Here is a 19,250-nt window from a genome sequence, read left to right on the forward strand (position 1 = left end):
TCTATGTTGCTTTTTCATCTATGTTCCCTTATAAAGTGGGCTTCTGAAAAATGAATGCAAGAGTCACAGGTATATATCAAAAGGAGATGGTTTTGCCACAAATGGTAGTTAAGGCAATCAGTTAACTTAAATTTTACTATAGACCAAAAGTAGAGATCATTAAATTATTTAATTGAATTACACAAAGTAATTATAAAAAAATTTTTTCTATAGAAAATTCAATATCATCACTCTGGGAGAAGCCAGCTGCCATTGTGTGAAAACTTCCCAGCATCCTAGAGAGAGGATGTGGTGAGGAACAGAGGCCTTCAGCCAACCGCCACCAAGGAACTGAGGCCTTGTCAACTCCAGGTGAGTGAGCTTAGAAGCAGATTTCCCAGCCCCTCTAAAGCCTTGAGGTGACTACAGCCCTGGTGACAGGTGAACTCAACTGTAAAAGAGACCTTGAGGCAGAACAACCCAGCTAAGCCACTCCTGACTATCGGAAACTCTGTAAGATAGTAAATGTTTGTTGTTTTGAGATGGGGTAATTCATTATGCTACTATGGATAACTACTATAGTTGTCAAGGTTGAACAGAAAAAAAAAAATTTAGAATTTTTTTGAAGTTTTTAATAATTCAAACCTATCACTAACACATCAGCATGTTTTCTGCTTTAAATTAAAATTATATGACAGTATTGAGGCTTGCTCAGATAATTCCTCTTCCTAAATACATAAGGTGCTTTCTTATTTTCTATTAATATTAGGTCTTTAAAAAAGCTAATGTCAGTTAATGTCACCCAAAAGCACAAGATGATTTTATTCAAATATTTTTTGGATGATGTAGTATTTTTTAGGAAAAACATCTGTCACAAAGGTGTTTGTTTCAAAATGATGTCTTGCTGGCATGAATCACTGCTGCAAGGACCCTGCTGTCCTGTGCAGAAAGGCACATTTTACGTAGTGTGAGGTTGATTTGAGTGCTATGTGACAGTCTATCGGTGGAGAGATGTTTCAACTTAAAAGATATTCTTTGTTTCACTAAGCTATATAATGTCAAGAGATTCTGCTATTACTGGAAAAAAAACATTTAATGCTAGATTAAATACATAATTTCTTAGAATGGCACTTTCTGGTTTCCTAATTCCAGAGGTATTCAATGATCTGATGATTTCACTATAAATCCATCAACAATCCCTCTCTAAGACTGTCTATTGGAATCTTGGGGATCCAGACCAGCTGAGTATTCTTAGGAGGTAAGAATTTTGTCTCAACCTTCAGATTTTGGTGGAAAGTGGTGGTGGGGAAGAGGGGGGCAGAAATTGGTCTTTGTATTAGTTTGATGGGGCTGCCTGTGACAAAGTTCCACAGACTGGGTGACGTCAACAACAGAACTTACTTTCTCATGATTCTGGTGCCTGGAAGTCCAAGATCAAGGTGTCATCAATGTTGGTTTCTTCTAACGGCCTCTCTCCTTGGCTCGTAAATAGTTGTCCTTCATAATGGTCTTCATAATGGTCTCCCCTTGTGCGTGTCTGTGTTCCAATCTCCTCTTCGTGTGAGAACACCAGTCATATTGGATTAGGGTCCACCCTGATGACCTTATTTTACCTCTTTAAAGACCCTGTCTCCAAACACAGTCACATTCTGAGGTACCAGGGGTTAGGACTCCAACATATGAATGGCAGGGGACACTCTTCAGCCCATAAGAGAATTGAAACGTATTGTTTAGGTAAATAACTAACAGAGCAAACAAATAAAATTGCTGGAAATTTTCAGCAGAACTGAATAAGAGATATGTGTTATAATAAAAGTGGTAATACATTTAGACTCCTAGTAAGTGTCTTTGATGGTAGTTTGGACATGCTTTTTTAACTGTAATTTTTATTTCTTCTGCATAAACATTTTTGATACTCATTTGATAGAAACAGCCTAATTCCAAGAAAGATCAATGCTCAAATACAGTTTTTTAAATCTACCTTAATAGATATTATATAAAACTTTTATTATCTGGTGTGTGTGTGTTTTTCTAAATAAAAAGAAATTAGTAATTCACTTATACCAGAGAACACTATTTGCAGAAGCCAGGCCAATCTTTCTTTCTTCATCCATCATTTTTTAAATTATCTCAAATAAAAGAGAGAAATGTAAATAGTCTATCAACTTAATGAGTACACAATACATATTATAACTGCTAGCATTATTCTTAGTGCTTCCGCTATGAGGTCTCATGAAGCATCTGATGCTCCGTCCTTCTCATACAGCCTCCCAAATAGAGTCACTGTTAAGACCGGTCCAGATGTTGGCTTCAGGCTAAACAAGCGTCCATCACTCGACACCTAATTAAAGCACAGAAAAGTAGACAAGATCTACCTTTAAGTTATACAATCCCACAACACACTTTTAACATTCAGTATAATTGGCTGAAGAAACAATAAAAAATGCTGGCCAAATTCTGTTCTATCAGAAATATTTAAAATGTTGCAGAGTACAAGAAAAATTGGGGCTATGCAACTGGCATTGATGCGTTTACATAAAAATTAAAATGCCTGTCATCAATATCTCATCATTTACTTACCTGAGGAAGCATCCCGTGAGTTAATAAACATAAACCAGCGGATTTGGTGGTAAGTAAGAGAGAAATCTAGTCCTCTCAGACAAGATAAAGATTTCCCCAAACGGTCAGAAGTGATTGACTAAGGGGGGGTTAGAGCTGAGCAACTGTCATCCCTTGTCCCTCGCTCACCATGGCCCGCTCACCACCCCACCATCCTCCCTCACCCCAGCAGTGGTTTCTACCAGGAAAAGTCGGTGGAAGAAAGTGGCTGGGCAGAGCACATGTGCAGGAAGAGTTAGTTTCCGACATAGAGGAGTTGTGCTGCTGTCTAGATCTTCTTGAGTGTTGATAAAAATGAATGACTACTACAATACATTTTGTGTTGCTTGTTGGATGAATTTGCATGTTAACTGTAGGCTGATATAGATTTGCCTTTAAAACTCCGGAAGAGCTACATAGTCGTCATTAGTTTCTATTAATTATGCATCAGACAAAAGCCATTTGTTACCAAACTGGGAAAACAGAGGCTTTTCTTAATGACTTCATATACTGTAACAAATATGAATTTAAATTTGTGAAAACGCTCTGGTTGCTCTAAGCATAATTAAGAATTTTTGTAATTAATAGGTTGTTAATTATTTATTATTGCTAAAAAAGGAAAACAAAAAGGCATAAAATGACCTTCTACTGATTAAATTTTCAGTTTTTCCCCAAACTGGAAATGCCTCATCATAAATAGGATCTATAATTTTGTTTCATAAAATACAGCAGATCAATGTTTTATGTAAAATATTAAAGTATTAATATAAATATGTAAGGATAAAAACAATCTAAATCCAGAAAATGACAGTCCTAAAAGTTCATGAAACAGATTGTCTTAACTTAACCAGGACTATGTAGAAGTAGAAAGAGAAGAAAAAGAAAATCTTTTTTTAACTAGAACAAACATTAAAAACCATTGCAGAAAATAGTGGATTTTGGATTCCAAACATTTTCAACAGTGTAATGGAAATTTTTTCTGTAATTTTCTTATCATTGGATATTTTTTAAAGTATTCATTGAGTTTACCAAAAGTAACTGTAGCTTAAAAGGTTTTGTGAGCACTAACTATTGGCAGAAGCTGCATTTGCAAATAAAAATAAATGTTTGCCTTTTCCCCTTTGTGTTCTTGGAAACTTCAGTGATTTCCCAAATCAAAAAAAAAAAAGCTTTTGCGTCTTTGCCAGCATTGGCCACTGTCAAATTCTCTCTCCTTCAGCTTTTCCTTCTCTCCTTTTCTCCTACACAATGAGAGGGATTTTTTCAACTTCCTGAGGCCATACTCCCCCATGATCCTCCAGGGCTCTGGTGGGACCGGTTCTGAAGCTATTCCTATTGAATCTTCTTTCTACTCGACAGACCTCCAACAGCCTAGCCTCCTCCCTACAATTCCCCAAATAAGATATTTTTTTAAATCTCAAGGACATACTAATTATTATATCGGGCTCAGTGGCTTACACCTATAATCCTAGCACTCTGGGAGCCCGAGTTATGAGGATTGCTTGAGGCCAGGACTTTGAGACCAGCCTGAGCAAGAGCAAGACCTTGTCTCTACAAAAAATAGAAAATTAGCCAGGCATGGTGGCACATGCCTGTAGTCCCACTTACTTGGGAGGCTGAGACAGGAGTGACAGGGCAGCCTTACAAAATTAACAGGAAAATATCTAATCCTGCAATTTCCTAGTAACAGTTAAAGATCCATCCTATGAATTCTCTCACTAACAGGCAGCCCCATAGGAGTTCTGTCTTGCACAACTTCTGAAAAGAGATGTAAATGTTTCTCTTTCAAAATTGCTTTTGAGAATCTGTTTTTGCAGAGTTCCTGAGTGAGCAGCAGGGAAACAAGCTTTAGGCTTCACTCATATCTCGAGGGCAGAGTCACATCTCCTGTGATAATACTGTCTCCATGGAAAGGTGGGGAAGCCAACTCTTGGACTTTGACATCCTGCCACCCAGAAGAAAGAAAGGAGCAGATGCAGCAGTTACTCACAGCCACTTCTGTTATCAACTGACAGCAATTACTATTTCTTTCCTTTCTCTTTGTCCCCATAAAATCAACAAGCCACTTGGCCTCAGCACCGGCACCCCCCGTTCTTTTTCTTTGGGATGCCACACCGTCTGCCCGCTTTCCCTCTCTTTCCTTCTCTCTCACTCTCTCTCCTTCCAAGAAGATGAAATGAACTTTTTTTTCTACATATATATCTCCTCATCTCTGCGTGAGAAATCTTTCTGCCCCACGCCTTGAGCACCCACTAAGCTGTCCACCCTAACAAGGAGGATGGCTTGAGCCCAGGAGTTTGAGGTCGCAGTGAGCTATGATGACGCCACTGCACTCTAGCCAGGGTGACAGAGACCCTGTCTCAAAAAAAAAAAAAAGAATTTCCAGACAAGAAATTCAGCCTGCTCAGTGTTCTTCCTGATCCCCAAGGAGAAATTTTACTCTTTCCAAATGGAAAGTTTTATATTTGTACTTGGGTAAGTTTTGATGTTAAACAGTGCTTCCTCTAACATAAAATTAATTGTGATATCAAGCAAAGATTCTTACCTGAAATTCTCCAGGTGCAAGCTGAATGTCACTCAGCAACACCTCAGGGAAGACATACTGGGTTCCAAAAGTGCCACTGAGGGAGAACATTTCAAACCTGGTAGAAGCCGTTTCAGCTGAGTCACCACAAGTGTTTAAGTCAGTCGTTTTACACTTCACCAGAGTACAAATCTAGGGAAGTAACGCAGACCAACAAGTCACAAGGAAGTCATGCTGGGTCTTTAATCATTTCCTAATGTATACATACAGCAAAACATCAGATCACACACTGTAAATATATACAATTTTTATTTGTTAAGAACACCCAAATAAACCTGGGAGAAAATTTTAAAAATAAAATAAAATAATTTATTAAATAAAATACTAGATGCTCTCAAAAAAAAAAAAAAAAAAAGTCCTAAGGCAGTCAATTAAAATACTCTCCTGACTGAGAAAAATGCCTATGCCCCTTTGTTTGGTAAAACAATATTACTTCCTCATTAGATTCATCCACTTTCTTGCTCAATAGTAAATGTAACTAGTAATAAAAATAAAGACCCCAGTGTTTCCTGCAATTCACTGTCCAACAGATTAACCACATAAGGAGACAATCCATCAGATCCTTGGCCTACAGCCATGAACAAACTATACCCTCAGTATTTCCCAAGGGAGCAATGCTTTTAGTTATTAGAAGTATTCAATTTTTTTAAAGGTTTGATTTATATAGGTATGTGATCTCTATTTTATTGCTTATTTCGCCCAATGAAAGAACGTTAGAGTTGTAATGAGCCCTAAAGTTTACCTAGAGGCAACCATTGTGATCTGGAAAGTCAAGTCCTTTATATATGAACAAAGACTGAAATGGTTCTCCATGAAGTTTTCTTCCACGATACTATGTAGCTACTTGAATATAACATCTAAGTATATGAGTCATCTCACCATGTAGATGGAAAATTCCCAAATGGAGCTCCATATTCATTTAACTCCATGCCTGTAATCCTAACACTCTGGGAGCCCGAGGCAGGAGAATCATTTGAGGTCAGGAGTTCGAGGTTGCAGTGAGCTATGATGATGCCACTGCACTCTACCCCAGGCCACAGAGAGACTCTGTCTCAAAAAAGAAAAAAAAAAAAAACTTTTTTTTCCTTTTTACGTCCCCCCCCCCCCCGCAAAAAATGGTCCTTTTTAAACACTTCTTCTTTTAAGCCTCCCCCTTTGAGAATTGCACATGGAAGCTGAGTGGAGATTGCCTCAACCTATCCCATTCTCCCTTTTATCTTCCACTATGACCCTTCTTTCAAACTCTGCCTTGCTCTTACAACCCTTACTGTTTCTCCAGCAGGCCGGTCACAGACCCAGCAGCCCTTTACATCAGTTTTTCAAACCCTGGCCAAGAAGGGGAGATGGGTTTAATGGGGTGAGCAAAAATATGCTCAGATCTGTTCTTTTCTACTTATTCTCATTATAATCTATGTTCTTGTCTCCCTTTTCAGATCTCTTGTTACTTGACTACTAACCAGATCTTGCTCTTTCCATAGCCACCAACTCTGCTTTTAATGTATGAAACTTCTAGGGAAATTCCAGACAGGGGGAATGAGGGAGCTCAGAAAATTTCACCCCAAAATATGACTCCTTTTTATAAAGAGTATTTTGAATTAAAGGCCCTTAGAGATCCACAGGCCCTTGGAAGGAGCTTTCTCTCTATCTGCGTAACCAGATGGACCCATCAAAAGAAAAATGAACTTCCCTTTCCTTCCCTGTTATCTCACTATATTGCAGGAAAGAAAATCAAGAATGTAACCAGACCTGGCCCAAATCATTTTAAATATAATACCTGTCTCTCAAGGTTAATTTAATTTGCAAAGAGAATCATGTATAAGTCAATCTGTTTTTCCCCATCCATTCATCCTCCCTAGTAACCATTTATTGTCCCTAAACAGAATTACCTATATTCCTCATCTCTTCTGCCCCTCTAAAAGGAGTGTATAAAAATATCTGGATCCCACTGGGTATTGGGTAATCACTCTGTAATTTTCCGCATGCACACAGTAAATAAACCTTTCTCTATTAATTGGCCTTAATTATATGTTGATCTTTCAGCGACCTTTAGGGGGAAAGGGGAGGTTTTCCCTCACCCCCACAGTCCTAATTGTGCATGGTACTTTTCCTTGCAGTGTTTGTCACCACTAAAATTAAATAATAATTTCCTTTGTTTTCTGTTCAATGTCTGTCTCCCCACTAGACTTAAGCTCTATGAAGGCTGATTTGTCTTGCTCATCTTAATATTCCCAGGTTTTAGCAAATGCCTGAATGTAGCAAGCACAAATATTTGGTGCATGAAAGTGAATACACATGTTATAGATGAAAATAATCAGAGATTTAACGAGGCTGAGGGATTGGCCCAAGGCCAGGTTTCTACTACATGGTGAAGCAGGGATTCACCCAGGATTTTCTGACTCCAGAATCCATATTCTCAACACGTTACCTCAAGCCCATGTATTTGGTTTTGTTTTTCAGCAGAATTTTTATCCCTAATTCCTTACACTGTAGGGAAATAGGTTTCTCCATTCTGAAAGACCTAGAGACTGATAATTTGGATAATTTTCACCTTGACAGGAGGTTAGGAGAGGAGAAAGGGCGCAGCATGTAAAAGAGGTACCTAATCCAGCTGGCGAGGTGGGAGTGGTCTTGCAGGAAGTGTCAGGGCAGCCTTCTTGGTGAAGATAACACCTGGATAGTGCTCCAAAAGCTGAGTAGATGGTGTTAACCATGGATAAAGGAAGCAACCTGTGCAAATACCCACAGGCCATGCAGATGCCAGCAAACTGGAGGGGGGAAAATGTCTCAACATGACAGAGTGATATAATCAGAAATGGGGTTTCTCTGTGATTTTTCTAATTATAGTGTAGGGAATGAACTGGATGGAGCTGAGAGTGTCAACGGAAGCCCTGTAGGAAGGTACTGCAATAATCTGGGTAAGATAGGATGGGGGCCAGACCAAGGAAGGAAAGAGCAGAATGAAAGGAACATGGAGGCCACTGTGGGCTGTGAGAGATGTGAATTTTTGCAGCAATAAACCATTCTCCTGAACAATCTCAGAGGTCAACTCCATCTGTCTCCAGTACATACTTAGTGTCAAGCTCTTTATAGACCAAGATAGGCATTAGTGAACATAGAGGGAAAATAGCAAAATTTGTTCAGGCAGGAGATATCACAGGTATTTGATTATCCATTAAAATTAACCTTAATTTGAATAATTTTTAATATCTGTACTGCAAATAAATATTTCCGCCTTTTCCAACCAGCTTAAAACTGGACTGAAATCTAGGATTTCAAGATTTAGCAAATAAAAATATAGGCTATCCAGTTAAAATTTGAATTTCAAATAAACAGCAACATTTTTAGTATACATATATTCCAAAAAGTAGGACATACTTACATGAAAAAAATCTTTCATTGTTTATCTGAAATTCAAATTCAACTGAGTGTATTTTATCCGGTAACTCTTCTGACACCCAAACATTACCTGTAGATAATAGCGTCCTTCCACGGTGTGCAGTCCATCAAATGCCCCTAGGGCATAAACTTCATCTGATCTCTTCTCTGACATCGTGTAGCTTAGATGACAACAGAGATCTTTGTGACATACTGTGTAATTCCCCATGACTCCTTTGAGCTCCACAAAGGTGTATTCATCGAAAAAGATAGTGCTCTTAAATTCCTGGTTTCCAGTCAAGGGTGCTTCCACACTGCTGGCATAAGATGTCCAATTTACCACTACAGGGCGGTGTGGGTGGGAATCCAGTTGTGAGAGGAGGAGTTTTCCCTCCTTTGTCTTCATATCATAATGAAATGCTCTTGCAGAATTGGGTGCATAGATGCCACTTCCTGGAGGTGATAAGTTGAAAATGCCATTTGAAATAAGAAAGTGAAAAGGGATTTCATAGTTGTTATTGTTATTTTAAATTCATTAACATTTTCCTCCCTCTAGGCTATATATTTCTATATACTTTATTAATTTCAGTAAAATATGCTGAGAAAGACAGAGAGGTGAGAGGAAATCCAGTAAAGTATGACATCAAGATGCCAAGAAGGGACAGCTTTATGTAAGAAGTGGTAAATTTGGGAGGGGGAGAGTACATTCAAGTTGAATAAAACAAAATCTACGGAACAATTTAGATTGAATTTGATTTTACAGCATGATGTTCAGAAATTAAGAGCTGGAAGACATTGTATTAAGGAGTATGTGTCAGCTAGAAAAACATGATTTATTTTTCTTTTTTTTTTTTTTGCTTTTCTGATTACATGATGCCTGTAAATCTTAAAGGTCACACGTTACCTGTCATCTTCATTGAGGGGTGATGTATATTAGACGCAAGGAAATTGACCCCCATGCCCAGAGCCCACGCTGAGTGGAATTCAATAGCTGACAAATGTGGCAAAACGTTCATCCAAGCTGTTGGGAAGAGTATGGTGTCCACGTGGAAGTCTTTCACCAGGGTAACAGCAGGATCGTGGAAGAGTATATCAAAGCACGTAAAAATGCCAAACCTTCCAAAGGTGGTGTTGAAAGTCACAACCTCAGGCTCCTTGGGTGCATTGAATTGATCTTCACCCATGAAAAGATTTTGCTGCAATAAACAAAAGGGGAAAAAATTATTTTAGGAAGTTGACCTGGACATTACTGTGTCCGAAAAAGGGCAAGCTCATATCTATTGAAAACTGCCAAACTCATCTATGACCACTGTCTTCACAGGAAAAAAGTTTGCTTTAGAGAATCAGAGGCCCCTCCAGCTAAATGGAGCCTTTGGTTCAATCTCCGCATGAGCGATGTACATGGGTATCCTTATCTATAAAGACCCTCTTGAATCTTACGAGACACTGGAGTGTAGTATGCCTATTCTATTGGACAAGTACACTTAACTATTTCCTGTGGGCAAAGAACTTTGTTTGCTTCTTTCTCCGTAAGACCAAGTCTATCTGGTAAGTTTCTTGCCTGGACCCCTTGTCAAGGCTTGTTTTTAAACGGACAAAGTCCAAAAGGCAAGATTGTGTTTTAATGCAGGTAGCTCCTTCTGACTCTCTAGCACTTCCAATAACATACTCCTGTGTTCCTAAATGCACAGAGAATTCCTTGAGCCTCTTTATAGGAGCGTTCCACACCTAATCACTAGTTTCTATACTTGGCTTCTACTCTATTTCTAAAATATTCTTCTTATTATCAATACCAATCTTTTCCCTTCTTGCCCATTGTATTTCATTAAGCATTCACTAACTGAATTATTTGCAAATTAATTTTACCTTATGGTAGCGTGCCACCAGCCTACCCTGAGAATCAAACACGACATCAGTGTTGTATTGATAACGGCCATCAGGGGGACACTGCGGGTCACTGGCATTGCATGGCTTCTTGTCCCCAATATTTGCCACAACATAGATAGAGTTGTCCTTGGCCAAGCAGCTGAGTCGTTCTTGTACTGGGGTGTGGCCAAATCTGGTATATGTTCATTGAAAGAGGAAAAATTTTAAAACATCAAAGTTAACAAATTTCTGAATGATAGTTGCCTCAACATATTATTTGATATACACGAAAGTAAATTCTAAATAATAGTAGGTAGATGAGAAGGATTAAGACAAGAAGGGAGTTTAGAGGAAGCCCACATTTGTGGGAATTTGGTTGTAGGAAGCTAGGATAAGACTCTAGGTCATGTATTTGTTTCTTCATAGCATTTATCATAATCTGTCATCATATTTTCACTTACGTGAACATCTTATAATGTCTGCAGCAGCCTGTAGATATTATCATGAGAAGACCTACATATCCTGTTCACTGAGCCCATACGTGACAGAAAAGAGGTACTAAAAATATTTTGAATGAGTGAACAAAAACTTGAAGGTAGGAGGATCCTGGGAAGATTGCAGAGTAGGAAGCACGAAGAGTTTGTCTCCCCACCTAGGCAACAGTTGCACTGGCAGAATCTGTCTGATGTAACATTTTTAGAGTTCCAGAATCTATTCAAACCCTTGCAACTTCCAGGGAAGGGCTTGGAAGGAGAACTGCAGTTAATTTCAGGCAATTTCAGCTGTTAGCTCAGCAGTGGCTACCCATTTCCCATTCCCTGGTCTTGTGATGAGCAACCATGCATGTGTTCCTGGAGTAGGTTGCAGGCAGCTTGTGGGGGCGTGGTGGGCAATAAAAACACTGTCTTCCTATCCCAAGAATGGAAAAATAAGCACCATATGTACTTATCATCAAATTGATTTCACCGATCAACACCTAAGTGCACGTATAGGAATAACATTAATCGGGTGTCGGGCAGATGGGAGGGAGGAGGAGAGGATGGGTATATACATACATAATGAGTGTGATGAGCACTGTCTGGGGGACGGAGACGCTTGAAGCTCTGATTCAGGAGGGGGAGGAGGGGGCAAGGGCAATATACGTAACCTAAACATTTGTATGCCCGTAATATGCTGAAATTAAAAAAAAATATATGTCTCATCCAAAAAAAGAACGCTGTCTTCCAGTACCAGAGATCTGTGTTCGGATCATTGATTACTGCTTCTGATCATAGAGGTGCAAACACACAGGCAGGCAGCCATTGTTGCACACACATGCACACATACACACACCATTGTTGCAAGTCCTCCCTCTGTGTAAAGTGAATTCCAGGAGATTTAAAGGGCCAGTGCCTTCTTTTTTTCCCTTAATTTTTTTCTTTTTCCCCTATGGGGAGCCAGGCTTTTAAGGACAAAGATATACAAAAATAATCAAATACACAGGGGAATTTAGAAAGCCACTACACATGCCCAGGGAAAGGTGTAGTCCAGAAAAGAGCTGAGAAGATCTTAAGTTTACACTTCAAGCTGATACCCAACACAGGAACATCCTATAGCAATCAAAAAAAGGAAAGCAAACAACAAACATAGCAAACTCTGGAGGAGGGGAATCTGATTTCCAGAGTTACTACATGAAAAGATTCAACTATCCAGTTATCAACAACGACAACAACAAAAAATCACAGGTTAAACAAAGAAACAGGAAAGTATGGCCCACTTATGCCCAAGATTACACGGCTAATAAATGTGGAAGCTGGTATTTAAGCCCAACGGACTTCAAAGCCCCTGTCCCTAACCCTTCAGCCATTTAAATGATTGCCCAAATGTGGGAGGGAGATCTCTGGGAATTCAAAGATGACTCTTTTTTTTTTTTTTTTTTTTGAGACAGAGTCTCACTTTGTTGCCCAGGCTAGAGTGAGTGCTGTGGTGGCAGCCTAGCTCACAGCAACCTCAAACTCCTGGGCTTAGGTGATCCTACTGCCTCAGCCTCCCGAGTAGCCGGGACTACAGGCATGCACCACCATGCCCGGCTAATTTTTTCTATATATATTTTTAGTTGGCCAGATAATTTCTTTCTATTTTTAGTAAAGACAGGGTCTCGCTCAGGCTGGTCTCGAACTCCTGACCTCGAGCGATCCACCTGCCTCGGCCTCCCAGAGTGCTAGGATTACAGGCGTGAGCCACCTCGCCCGGCCATTGACTCCTCTCTTTCTCTCACATCCTACATCCAATATTTCAGCAAAACCTGTCAACGCTACCTTCAAACTTTATTCAGAATCATTTCTCAATACTCAAACTTCTACCATCTTGGTTTAAGACACCATCATCTCTCTACCTAGATTATTGCAATGACTTTTTAACTGCTCTCTGCTTCTTTGTTGACCTACCCCTGGAATCTATTCTCTACATAGTCAAAAGAGTGAACTTAAGTCAGAACATATCACATGGCTGCTCAGAACTCTCCAAAGGCTCCCTTCTCATTCAAGTAACAAAGTCACTATTACGGCCTGTGAAGCCTTATGTAATCAGTTCCTCCTATCTATCTGCCTCCATCTCCTTCTTTCCCCCCCTCCCTCACACCACTTCAACCACACTAACCTTTTTGCTGTCCGGATAGAATAGACACGTACTCTGCCCACACAGGATCTTGGAATTTAGAATTCCCTTGGCCTCAAATGGTCTTTTCTCAGATATTTATATGACCTATGCCCTCACTCCTTTCAGGTCTTTGCAGAAAGTTCTCTGTGAAGCCCTCTGATATCCTATTAAAAATTCAACCCCACCCTTGCCACCCTATTCACCTTTCCTGCTTTATTTTTCTTCATAACATTTACCTCTATCTCATATCATAGATAGTAGATAGATGATAAATACCTAAAGATAGATAGCTAGATAATTATCTTTTTTTAAAAAATTTACTATCTTCTCACACTGGAATATAAATTCCAGGAGGACAGGGATTTTTCACTTGTTGTGTTCATCTCATTGCCCAGAACAGTGCCTGGACATAATAGGTGCTCAAAAAGTTTGTTGGATGTATGACTAAATGCAAGAAATGGAGATGTCATTAGTTGATGGAAAACATGAAGGGCAATCAGGCTCCTTGAAATGGAACAGATGGGACATTCTTGCAGGGATATTCAGGAGGCCCTTGGAAATTTGGTTCTAGGGAAAGGCCATTCAGAAACAAGTCAATTCAATTCATAATGGAAAGTGATAATATGTCTTTTAGAAACTGAAGCTCTGGCATGGGAGATGATTAAATAAGAAATAATTATGATACAATGAAATGAGAGTGAGGTTAATAATAGTGAACTTTGTCAAAATCAAAGTTTCTCTACATGCGGTTGCAGTAGTTAGTTTGAGTGGTTTTGAAAGCAGTTCCAAAAGAGGAATTCCTAAAACAATATTAGCCATGTGCATTCAGGAAGAAGTTTGTTAACTAATATGATTCTCTTGGGTGTGTAAGATATTTGTTTCCTTACATTAACATTAATAGTTCTACTTTCAGCACACTTCATATCTCTTTAGTCTAGGCCAGATTTAAACCACTTAACAGTTCTGCTGTATCACCACTTAGGTTAACAATCAGCTTAAGCTTTAAGGATTTTACATTAACTTCATCAGCTATCTATATGAGAAGAGAAAATTATTAATTCTAAACTGACACATAGCTCTATTTTGCCATTCACTCACAGTTTCCAAATTACAGACCTACACAGGGAAGTATTTTTCTGTTCATTGGCAGGGAGTCAGAGACTAGAGTTTGGGTCTTATTTTCCCACTAACTACCTCTGTGACCATAAGCAAGTTATGTTGTCATCTCTCTACACTCATTCCCTCAATGGAAAGATATTCAAATTGAATGTGATGATTTCTAAGCCACTATCCAGCACCAATTTCTGTGATTTCATAATTCATGTTCACTTTCCTAACAAATATATCCATAGTAGATGAAAAATAAACTATATTGAAACGTAATGGATCCATGCAATAATCGTCAACAAAGTTTTCTCAGGTAAAACGAGTTGATGTTTACTATTGGGATTTTTCACAATCTGCTTCTTTACCTGTTAGGATTATTACAGGGGATCCAGTTTACTTGAGGGTGTGGGATATCCTCCAAGTAGGGGTAGAGAGATTCCCTGCTGAAGTTCCAGCCATAAATACCATCTTCTGGAGTCACGATAATATGTGCACCCTGTCAAAAACGAAGCTTAATTAAAATATTCCTCACATAGGCAGTCAAAGAGGGAGGTTGCAAGAGGAACTGAGGAACCAAGTGGCTAACAACCATTTGGGCTATTCCCTCTTTTTCACCTTATTCCTTTGTTTTCTATATTTTTATAATTTATTTTCTTCTCCCAAGCACTTTAATTTTCTAATCCTGCCATCATCATTTCCATATAACATTTTCATCCATTCATAGACGTTAACAGTTTTCCAGGCCACTCACGGCTCTCCCTCCCATTGCTATTATTAACTAAATATAAACCCAGCTCTTTCTGAACTCAACCCCCTCCCTGAACTTTGGCGGGTGGTTGTGCCAGACGGTATCAGGATTGATTTATAACTCAAAGTCTCTGTTTACTTCTGCCTCTGCCCCAGCCTTCCTCTGCACCATACCCTGCAAACACGATTCCTGTTCCTAGTAAAAACAGGGTCACACACTGTGTCCTTGAACTGTGCTAAGCCTACAGGTGCTGCCTGAGCTAACCTGGGCACCCTCTGATTGGAGAGTCTCCTTGAAATCTGCTGTGGACTTCAAGGAAATAGTTGAATTAATTATGAGAAAGAACATCAGAACTCCTGATAACCTTTTAAATTTTAGTATATATAAGAAGATATATTGATAGATATATGTAATATATACATATCCATGACTTTCATCACACTTCATACAGTCATGAAAACCACATGTGCAGTGTGTGATTAGCTTTAAACTTAGCTCTTCATTCAACTCAAGGGCTTAATATGCATTCATATCTATGCTTTTCCTTGTAATTAGAATGAAACAGAGAAAAAATACATACTGTAAGTAATTTGCAACTTAAGTTTAATTGTTGTCAAGTTGTAAACTTACGTTTAAAAAAAAAAACCCTGCAAACTCTTAAGAGCACGAGTGTCTATCAAGGCCACTAATATTCTAAGAATAGCACCTGGTCCCTCATCCATTTATCATCTTCCAACCTCCATCGGTGTCAGAAAGGAGCAAAGATATTGAATTTACAGCTAGTTCCTCAAAAGTCTGCTGCTTCTTAATGATAATGAAACCATCCTTTTCTTAACTTTGCTCTTACTGTTAGGGAGGTATAACATTATCCTTGCTCTGGTAATTTTGAGAGGAAAGTAGGATTTTCACTATAGGGCAAAGTTTCTCGGCTGCCCTCACACATGTCATCCAAAAGTGTAATGGATCCTGACAGGGGCCCTGTCCCCTAGGCCCCCCTCCTTTCTCACAGAATCCAACACACCAGAGACCTGGCAGACACGTACCTGCTCTGCTGCGGACATGATCGCTCCTTCCAAAAGGTCCAGATTCCGATTCATTAACGCCAGCGCCTCCTCACGAGACACTGGTGTGAGGGTGGTGCTAGGCAATAGCACCGCATGCTCATAAACAGCTGCAATAAAAGTGTCCAGAGAGCTGGTTTTTGAGACACAGAAAACAAACATCGCCACATAAGCCAGCAACGGAGAAGCGATCATGCCGAAGTCCAATGGCTGCTGGAAACAGGGCAGCACGCCCTGATATTTATAAAGTGAAAACACGTGGTTCCCAGAACTCAGTGCCTTGAAAACAAATTACAAAATCTAATTTTAAGAAAAACTTTTGACTTCACACCATTTTTAGACGACAAAAGACAGGGGCTTGGCAGGGATTTGTGAGAATTAAATCAGGAAATCTATATATATTAGTTTGCTAGGGGAGCCTAACAAAGTCCCACAAACTGGATGGTATAAACAGGAAAAATGTATTGCCTCACAATTCTGGAGGTTAGACGTCCCAGACGAAATCAGCAGGGTCAGCTCCTCCTGCGGGCCACGGGGGAAGGCTATATTCCAGGCTCCTCTCTTTGACTGGCAGATGGCTGTCTTCTCCCTGTGTCTCTTCAGACGGCGTTGTCCCGTAAGTGTGTCTCTGTCCAAAGTTCCCCTTTTCATAAGGACACAGTCATTACATTTAGTGCCTACCCTATTCCTTATGACCTTATCTTAACTAATGAGATCTGAAATGACCCCATTTTCAGAAAAAAAAAGGTCACATTCTGAGATATTGGCCATTCAGACTTCAACTGTTGGGGCTCAGAAAACAGTACCCCAAAATGAAAGCCTCAGAAACAGCCTCAGAGGCAGAAGTTTTTCTCTGACCTTCTCCTGTCCTCCTGTCTCTCAGTCTCACTCTCCCCTGAGGCTAGCCATAGAAACTAGAATCCCTCTTCCCCAAGGGGTGGTCATAGAAACCACAACTCCTTTTCTGAAAAGCCAGCCGTAAAACCTAAAATTATTCTGTGTAAAAACTGTCCGTAAAGACATTATCTGACCTACCTTGTTTGACTGTAGGTCATCAGACCCCCATTCCACGTTCTGCCCCACACCCAGAAGGGAGGAATGCGCGCACAGGCAGGCCAGGAAGAATCCAGACAGGCAGGACTTGCTGGGTTTCCCCACTCAGTTTATTTGCATTACAGCTTATCCTTTCTGTCTAGTCATATTTCTGCATGGTTGTCTATACACTATTGACCCTAAGCAGAAAAGTGCACAATTTCCCCTGCATATCTGGGTCTCCATTCTGAAGGCGCCCATGTATACGCATTACATAAACTTGTATGCCTTAATCTGCCCATATCAGTGATTTTCAGTGAAACTTTTGGGGGCCCAGGGCCTTGCTTCTCTGTACAACATTGAATTTTTAAAGTCCATATGTTTTAGAACTTCAATGCATAACAATACGTATAATTTGAAGAACAGATAGCTTTATAATTTTGAAATTATTATTACTGTCTTCATGTACATATTTGAGCTCCACAGTTTCATTCGCTCTAATTTTCTCAAAATTGAGAAGAAGCTGGCAAAGAGGAACACAAAAGAATCATTCATTATCTATTGCTATATAACAAATTATCCCCAAATTTAGTGGCCTCACAAAGGAAACGCGCATCCCTTTGGTCAGGAATCCCGAGGCAGTTTAGCTGGGTGCCTCTGGCTGGAGTCTGTTTCACAAGGCTGTAACCAAGCTGCCGGCAGGGTGAGGTATTCAGGACTCCGGAGGATTCACTTGCAAGCTCCCTCACGTGGCAGAGAGCAGGGCTCAGGACCTCACTGGCTATTGCTCAGCGGCGTGAGTTCCTAGCGATGACACAGGCGTCACCACAGGGCAGCCCACGTATGGTTACAGCCCACATTATCAGAGCCAAGGAGCAAGAGAGCCCCCCCAAGACGGAAGGCACAGTTTCTGTGTAATCTGATCTGGAAGTGATACCTCACCCCTTACCCAGGGGCATGAATGAGGCTAGGATTTCAGGGACCGTCTTAGGGGCTGCCTCCCACAGAGGCGACAGAGAGGGAGGTATGAAGAATGAGATCTAGCAAGCAAGAGCCAGAGAGAGGAGAGGAAAATAACATGAAATGAAAAAAAGTTTATAGATTTTGATACGGAATAAGTAAGCAAATTTTGTTTCCATTGCGGATTAAGTATAATATTTACAGAATTAGTGTTTATGATTATCCATTTTATTTTTAAGTGTATTTGATTGTGAATGGTGTTTTTACAGTTCTAATTGCATATAGGCAGGTCTGATTTTTTACTTCAGGAACTATAATGAATTTATAACCCAGGGGTCGTGGTTGCCCCGTTCCCTTGAGTCACCGGTAGACACCAGCTCCCACAGACCGCCTGCTGACCCTCCGTGCCACCTGTGGACCCTCCACACCCAGGCGGGTGGGGGCACTATGAATACATACTTCCCAAGGAGACACAATTGTTACATAACAGTTTATGAAAGAAAGATCTGAAGTAAAAGTTAAAACTGGAATGAGTTACCAAGAGGTTAAAAAATTACTTCTTTGACCTTCTTAGGTTAAAAATATTAAATAAGAATCTCCCATTAAGGTTTCTTTCCAGTACAATTTGTACAAAGCTTGGCATTCCTCTAGCCCATTCTCACAAGAAGAAAGCTGAACAACTGAAAACAACTTTTCTCAGATGCTTGAGAGAATTAAGGTCATATCACAAACTGCTACTCCCAAAGTTGGAGAGACAGGCAAATACAGAAAATAAAAGCTTACTGGGGCTGAGTCCTCTGCTGCCAGTGCAGTATCTTAAGGATTACTCGGATTGTAGTTGGTGAATTGCCAGAGGCTCCGTGTGGACAACCCTGAGAGTGCTGTTCTGTTCTCAAGGGAAAGCGTTTTACCAGGGCCTAACCTACCTCGGGGAAGGAAAAACTACAACTAAAACTCCTGTAACCTTTGACATGGGGGAAGGGACAATCCCAGCTCTAGCAACACCTCTCTAGTTTGTTCTGGTCCCAACTAAGGGTAGAAGAAAACACATGGAGAAGTCACAGCCAGAGGTATAGGCTTACTGAAAGATTGAGACTGAATCATAGGACCCTATAACCTTTCCCCTCCCCCGACACGTCACCACCACATCAATCTGGCATTTTTGGTCTACCTAGCATGTACTAGACCAGCACAAGATTTCAGATGAAATATTGCAGTTCTTGTGGCATTGGACCTGGAACTAGGACACATGGTCTACTACAAGTCCTTAGCTGGGGTCCCTGATCCCTAAGGCCACTGCATC

At 40.1% G+C, this 19,250-nt stretch overlaps 1 protein-coding gene across 2 annotated transcripts; it reads right to left on the reverse strand.

The window, feature by feature from the left end:
• Positions 1 to 771: 771 nt before the first annotated feature.
• On the reverse strand, positions 772 to 18,825 carry VNN1 (vanin 1). 2 transcript variants are annotated; one of them, XM_045544392.1, is made up of 9 exons: positions 18,731 to 18,825; positions 16,429 to 16,598; positions 15,938 to 16,234; positions 14,512 to 14,642; positions 10,403 to 10,595; positions 9,441 to 9,732; positions 8,628 to 8,989; positions 5,123 to 5,293; positions 772 to 2,320 (listed from the first exon to the last, which is right to left on the reverse strand). In XM_045544392.1, exons 3-9 carry the CDS (start codon positions 16,148 to 16,150, stop codon positions 2,210 to 2,212), a joined length of 1,473 nt encoding a protein of 490 aa, XP_045400348.1. In that variant the 5' UTR covers positions 16,151 to 16,234; positions 16,429 to 16,598; positions 18,731 to 18,825; the 3' UTR covers positions 772 to 2,209. The 2 variants fall into 2 exon arrangements, with proteins under 2 accessions (XP_045400348.1, XP_045400347.1); XM_045544391.1 differs by lacking the exon at positions 18,731 to 18,825 and adding an exon at positions 17,589 to 17,680.
• Between the last annotated feature and the right edge of the window lie 425 nt (positions 18,826 to 19,250).

Source organism: Lemur catta, chromosome 2, assembly GCF_020740605.2.
Source record: "Lemur catta isolate mLemCat1 chromosome 2, mLemCat1.pri, whole genome shotgun sequence".
Lineage (NCBI taxonomy): Eukaryota > Metazoa > Chordata > Mammalia > Primates > Lemuridae > Lemur > Lemur catta.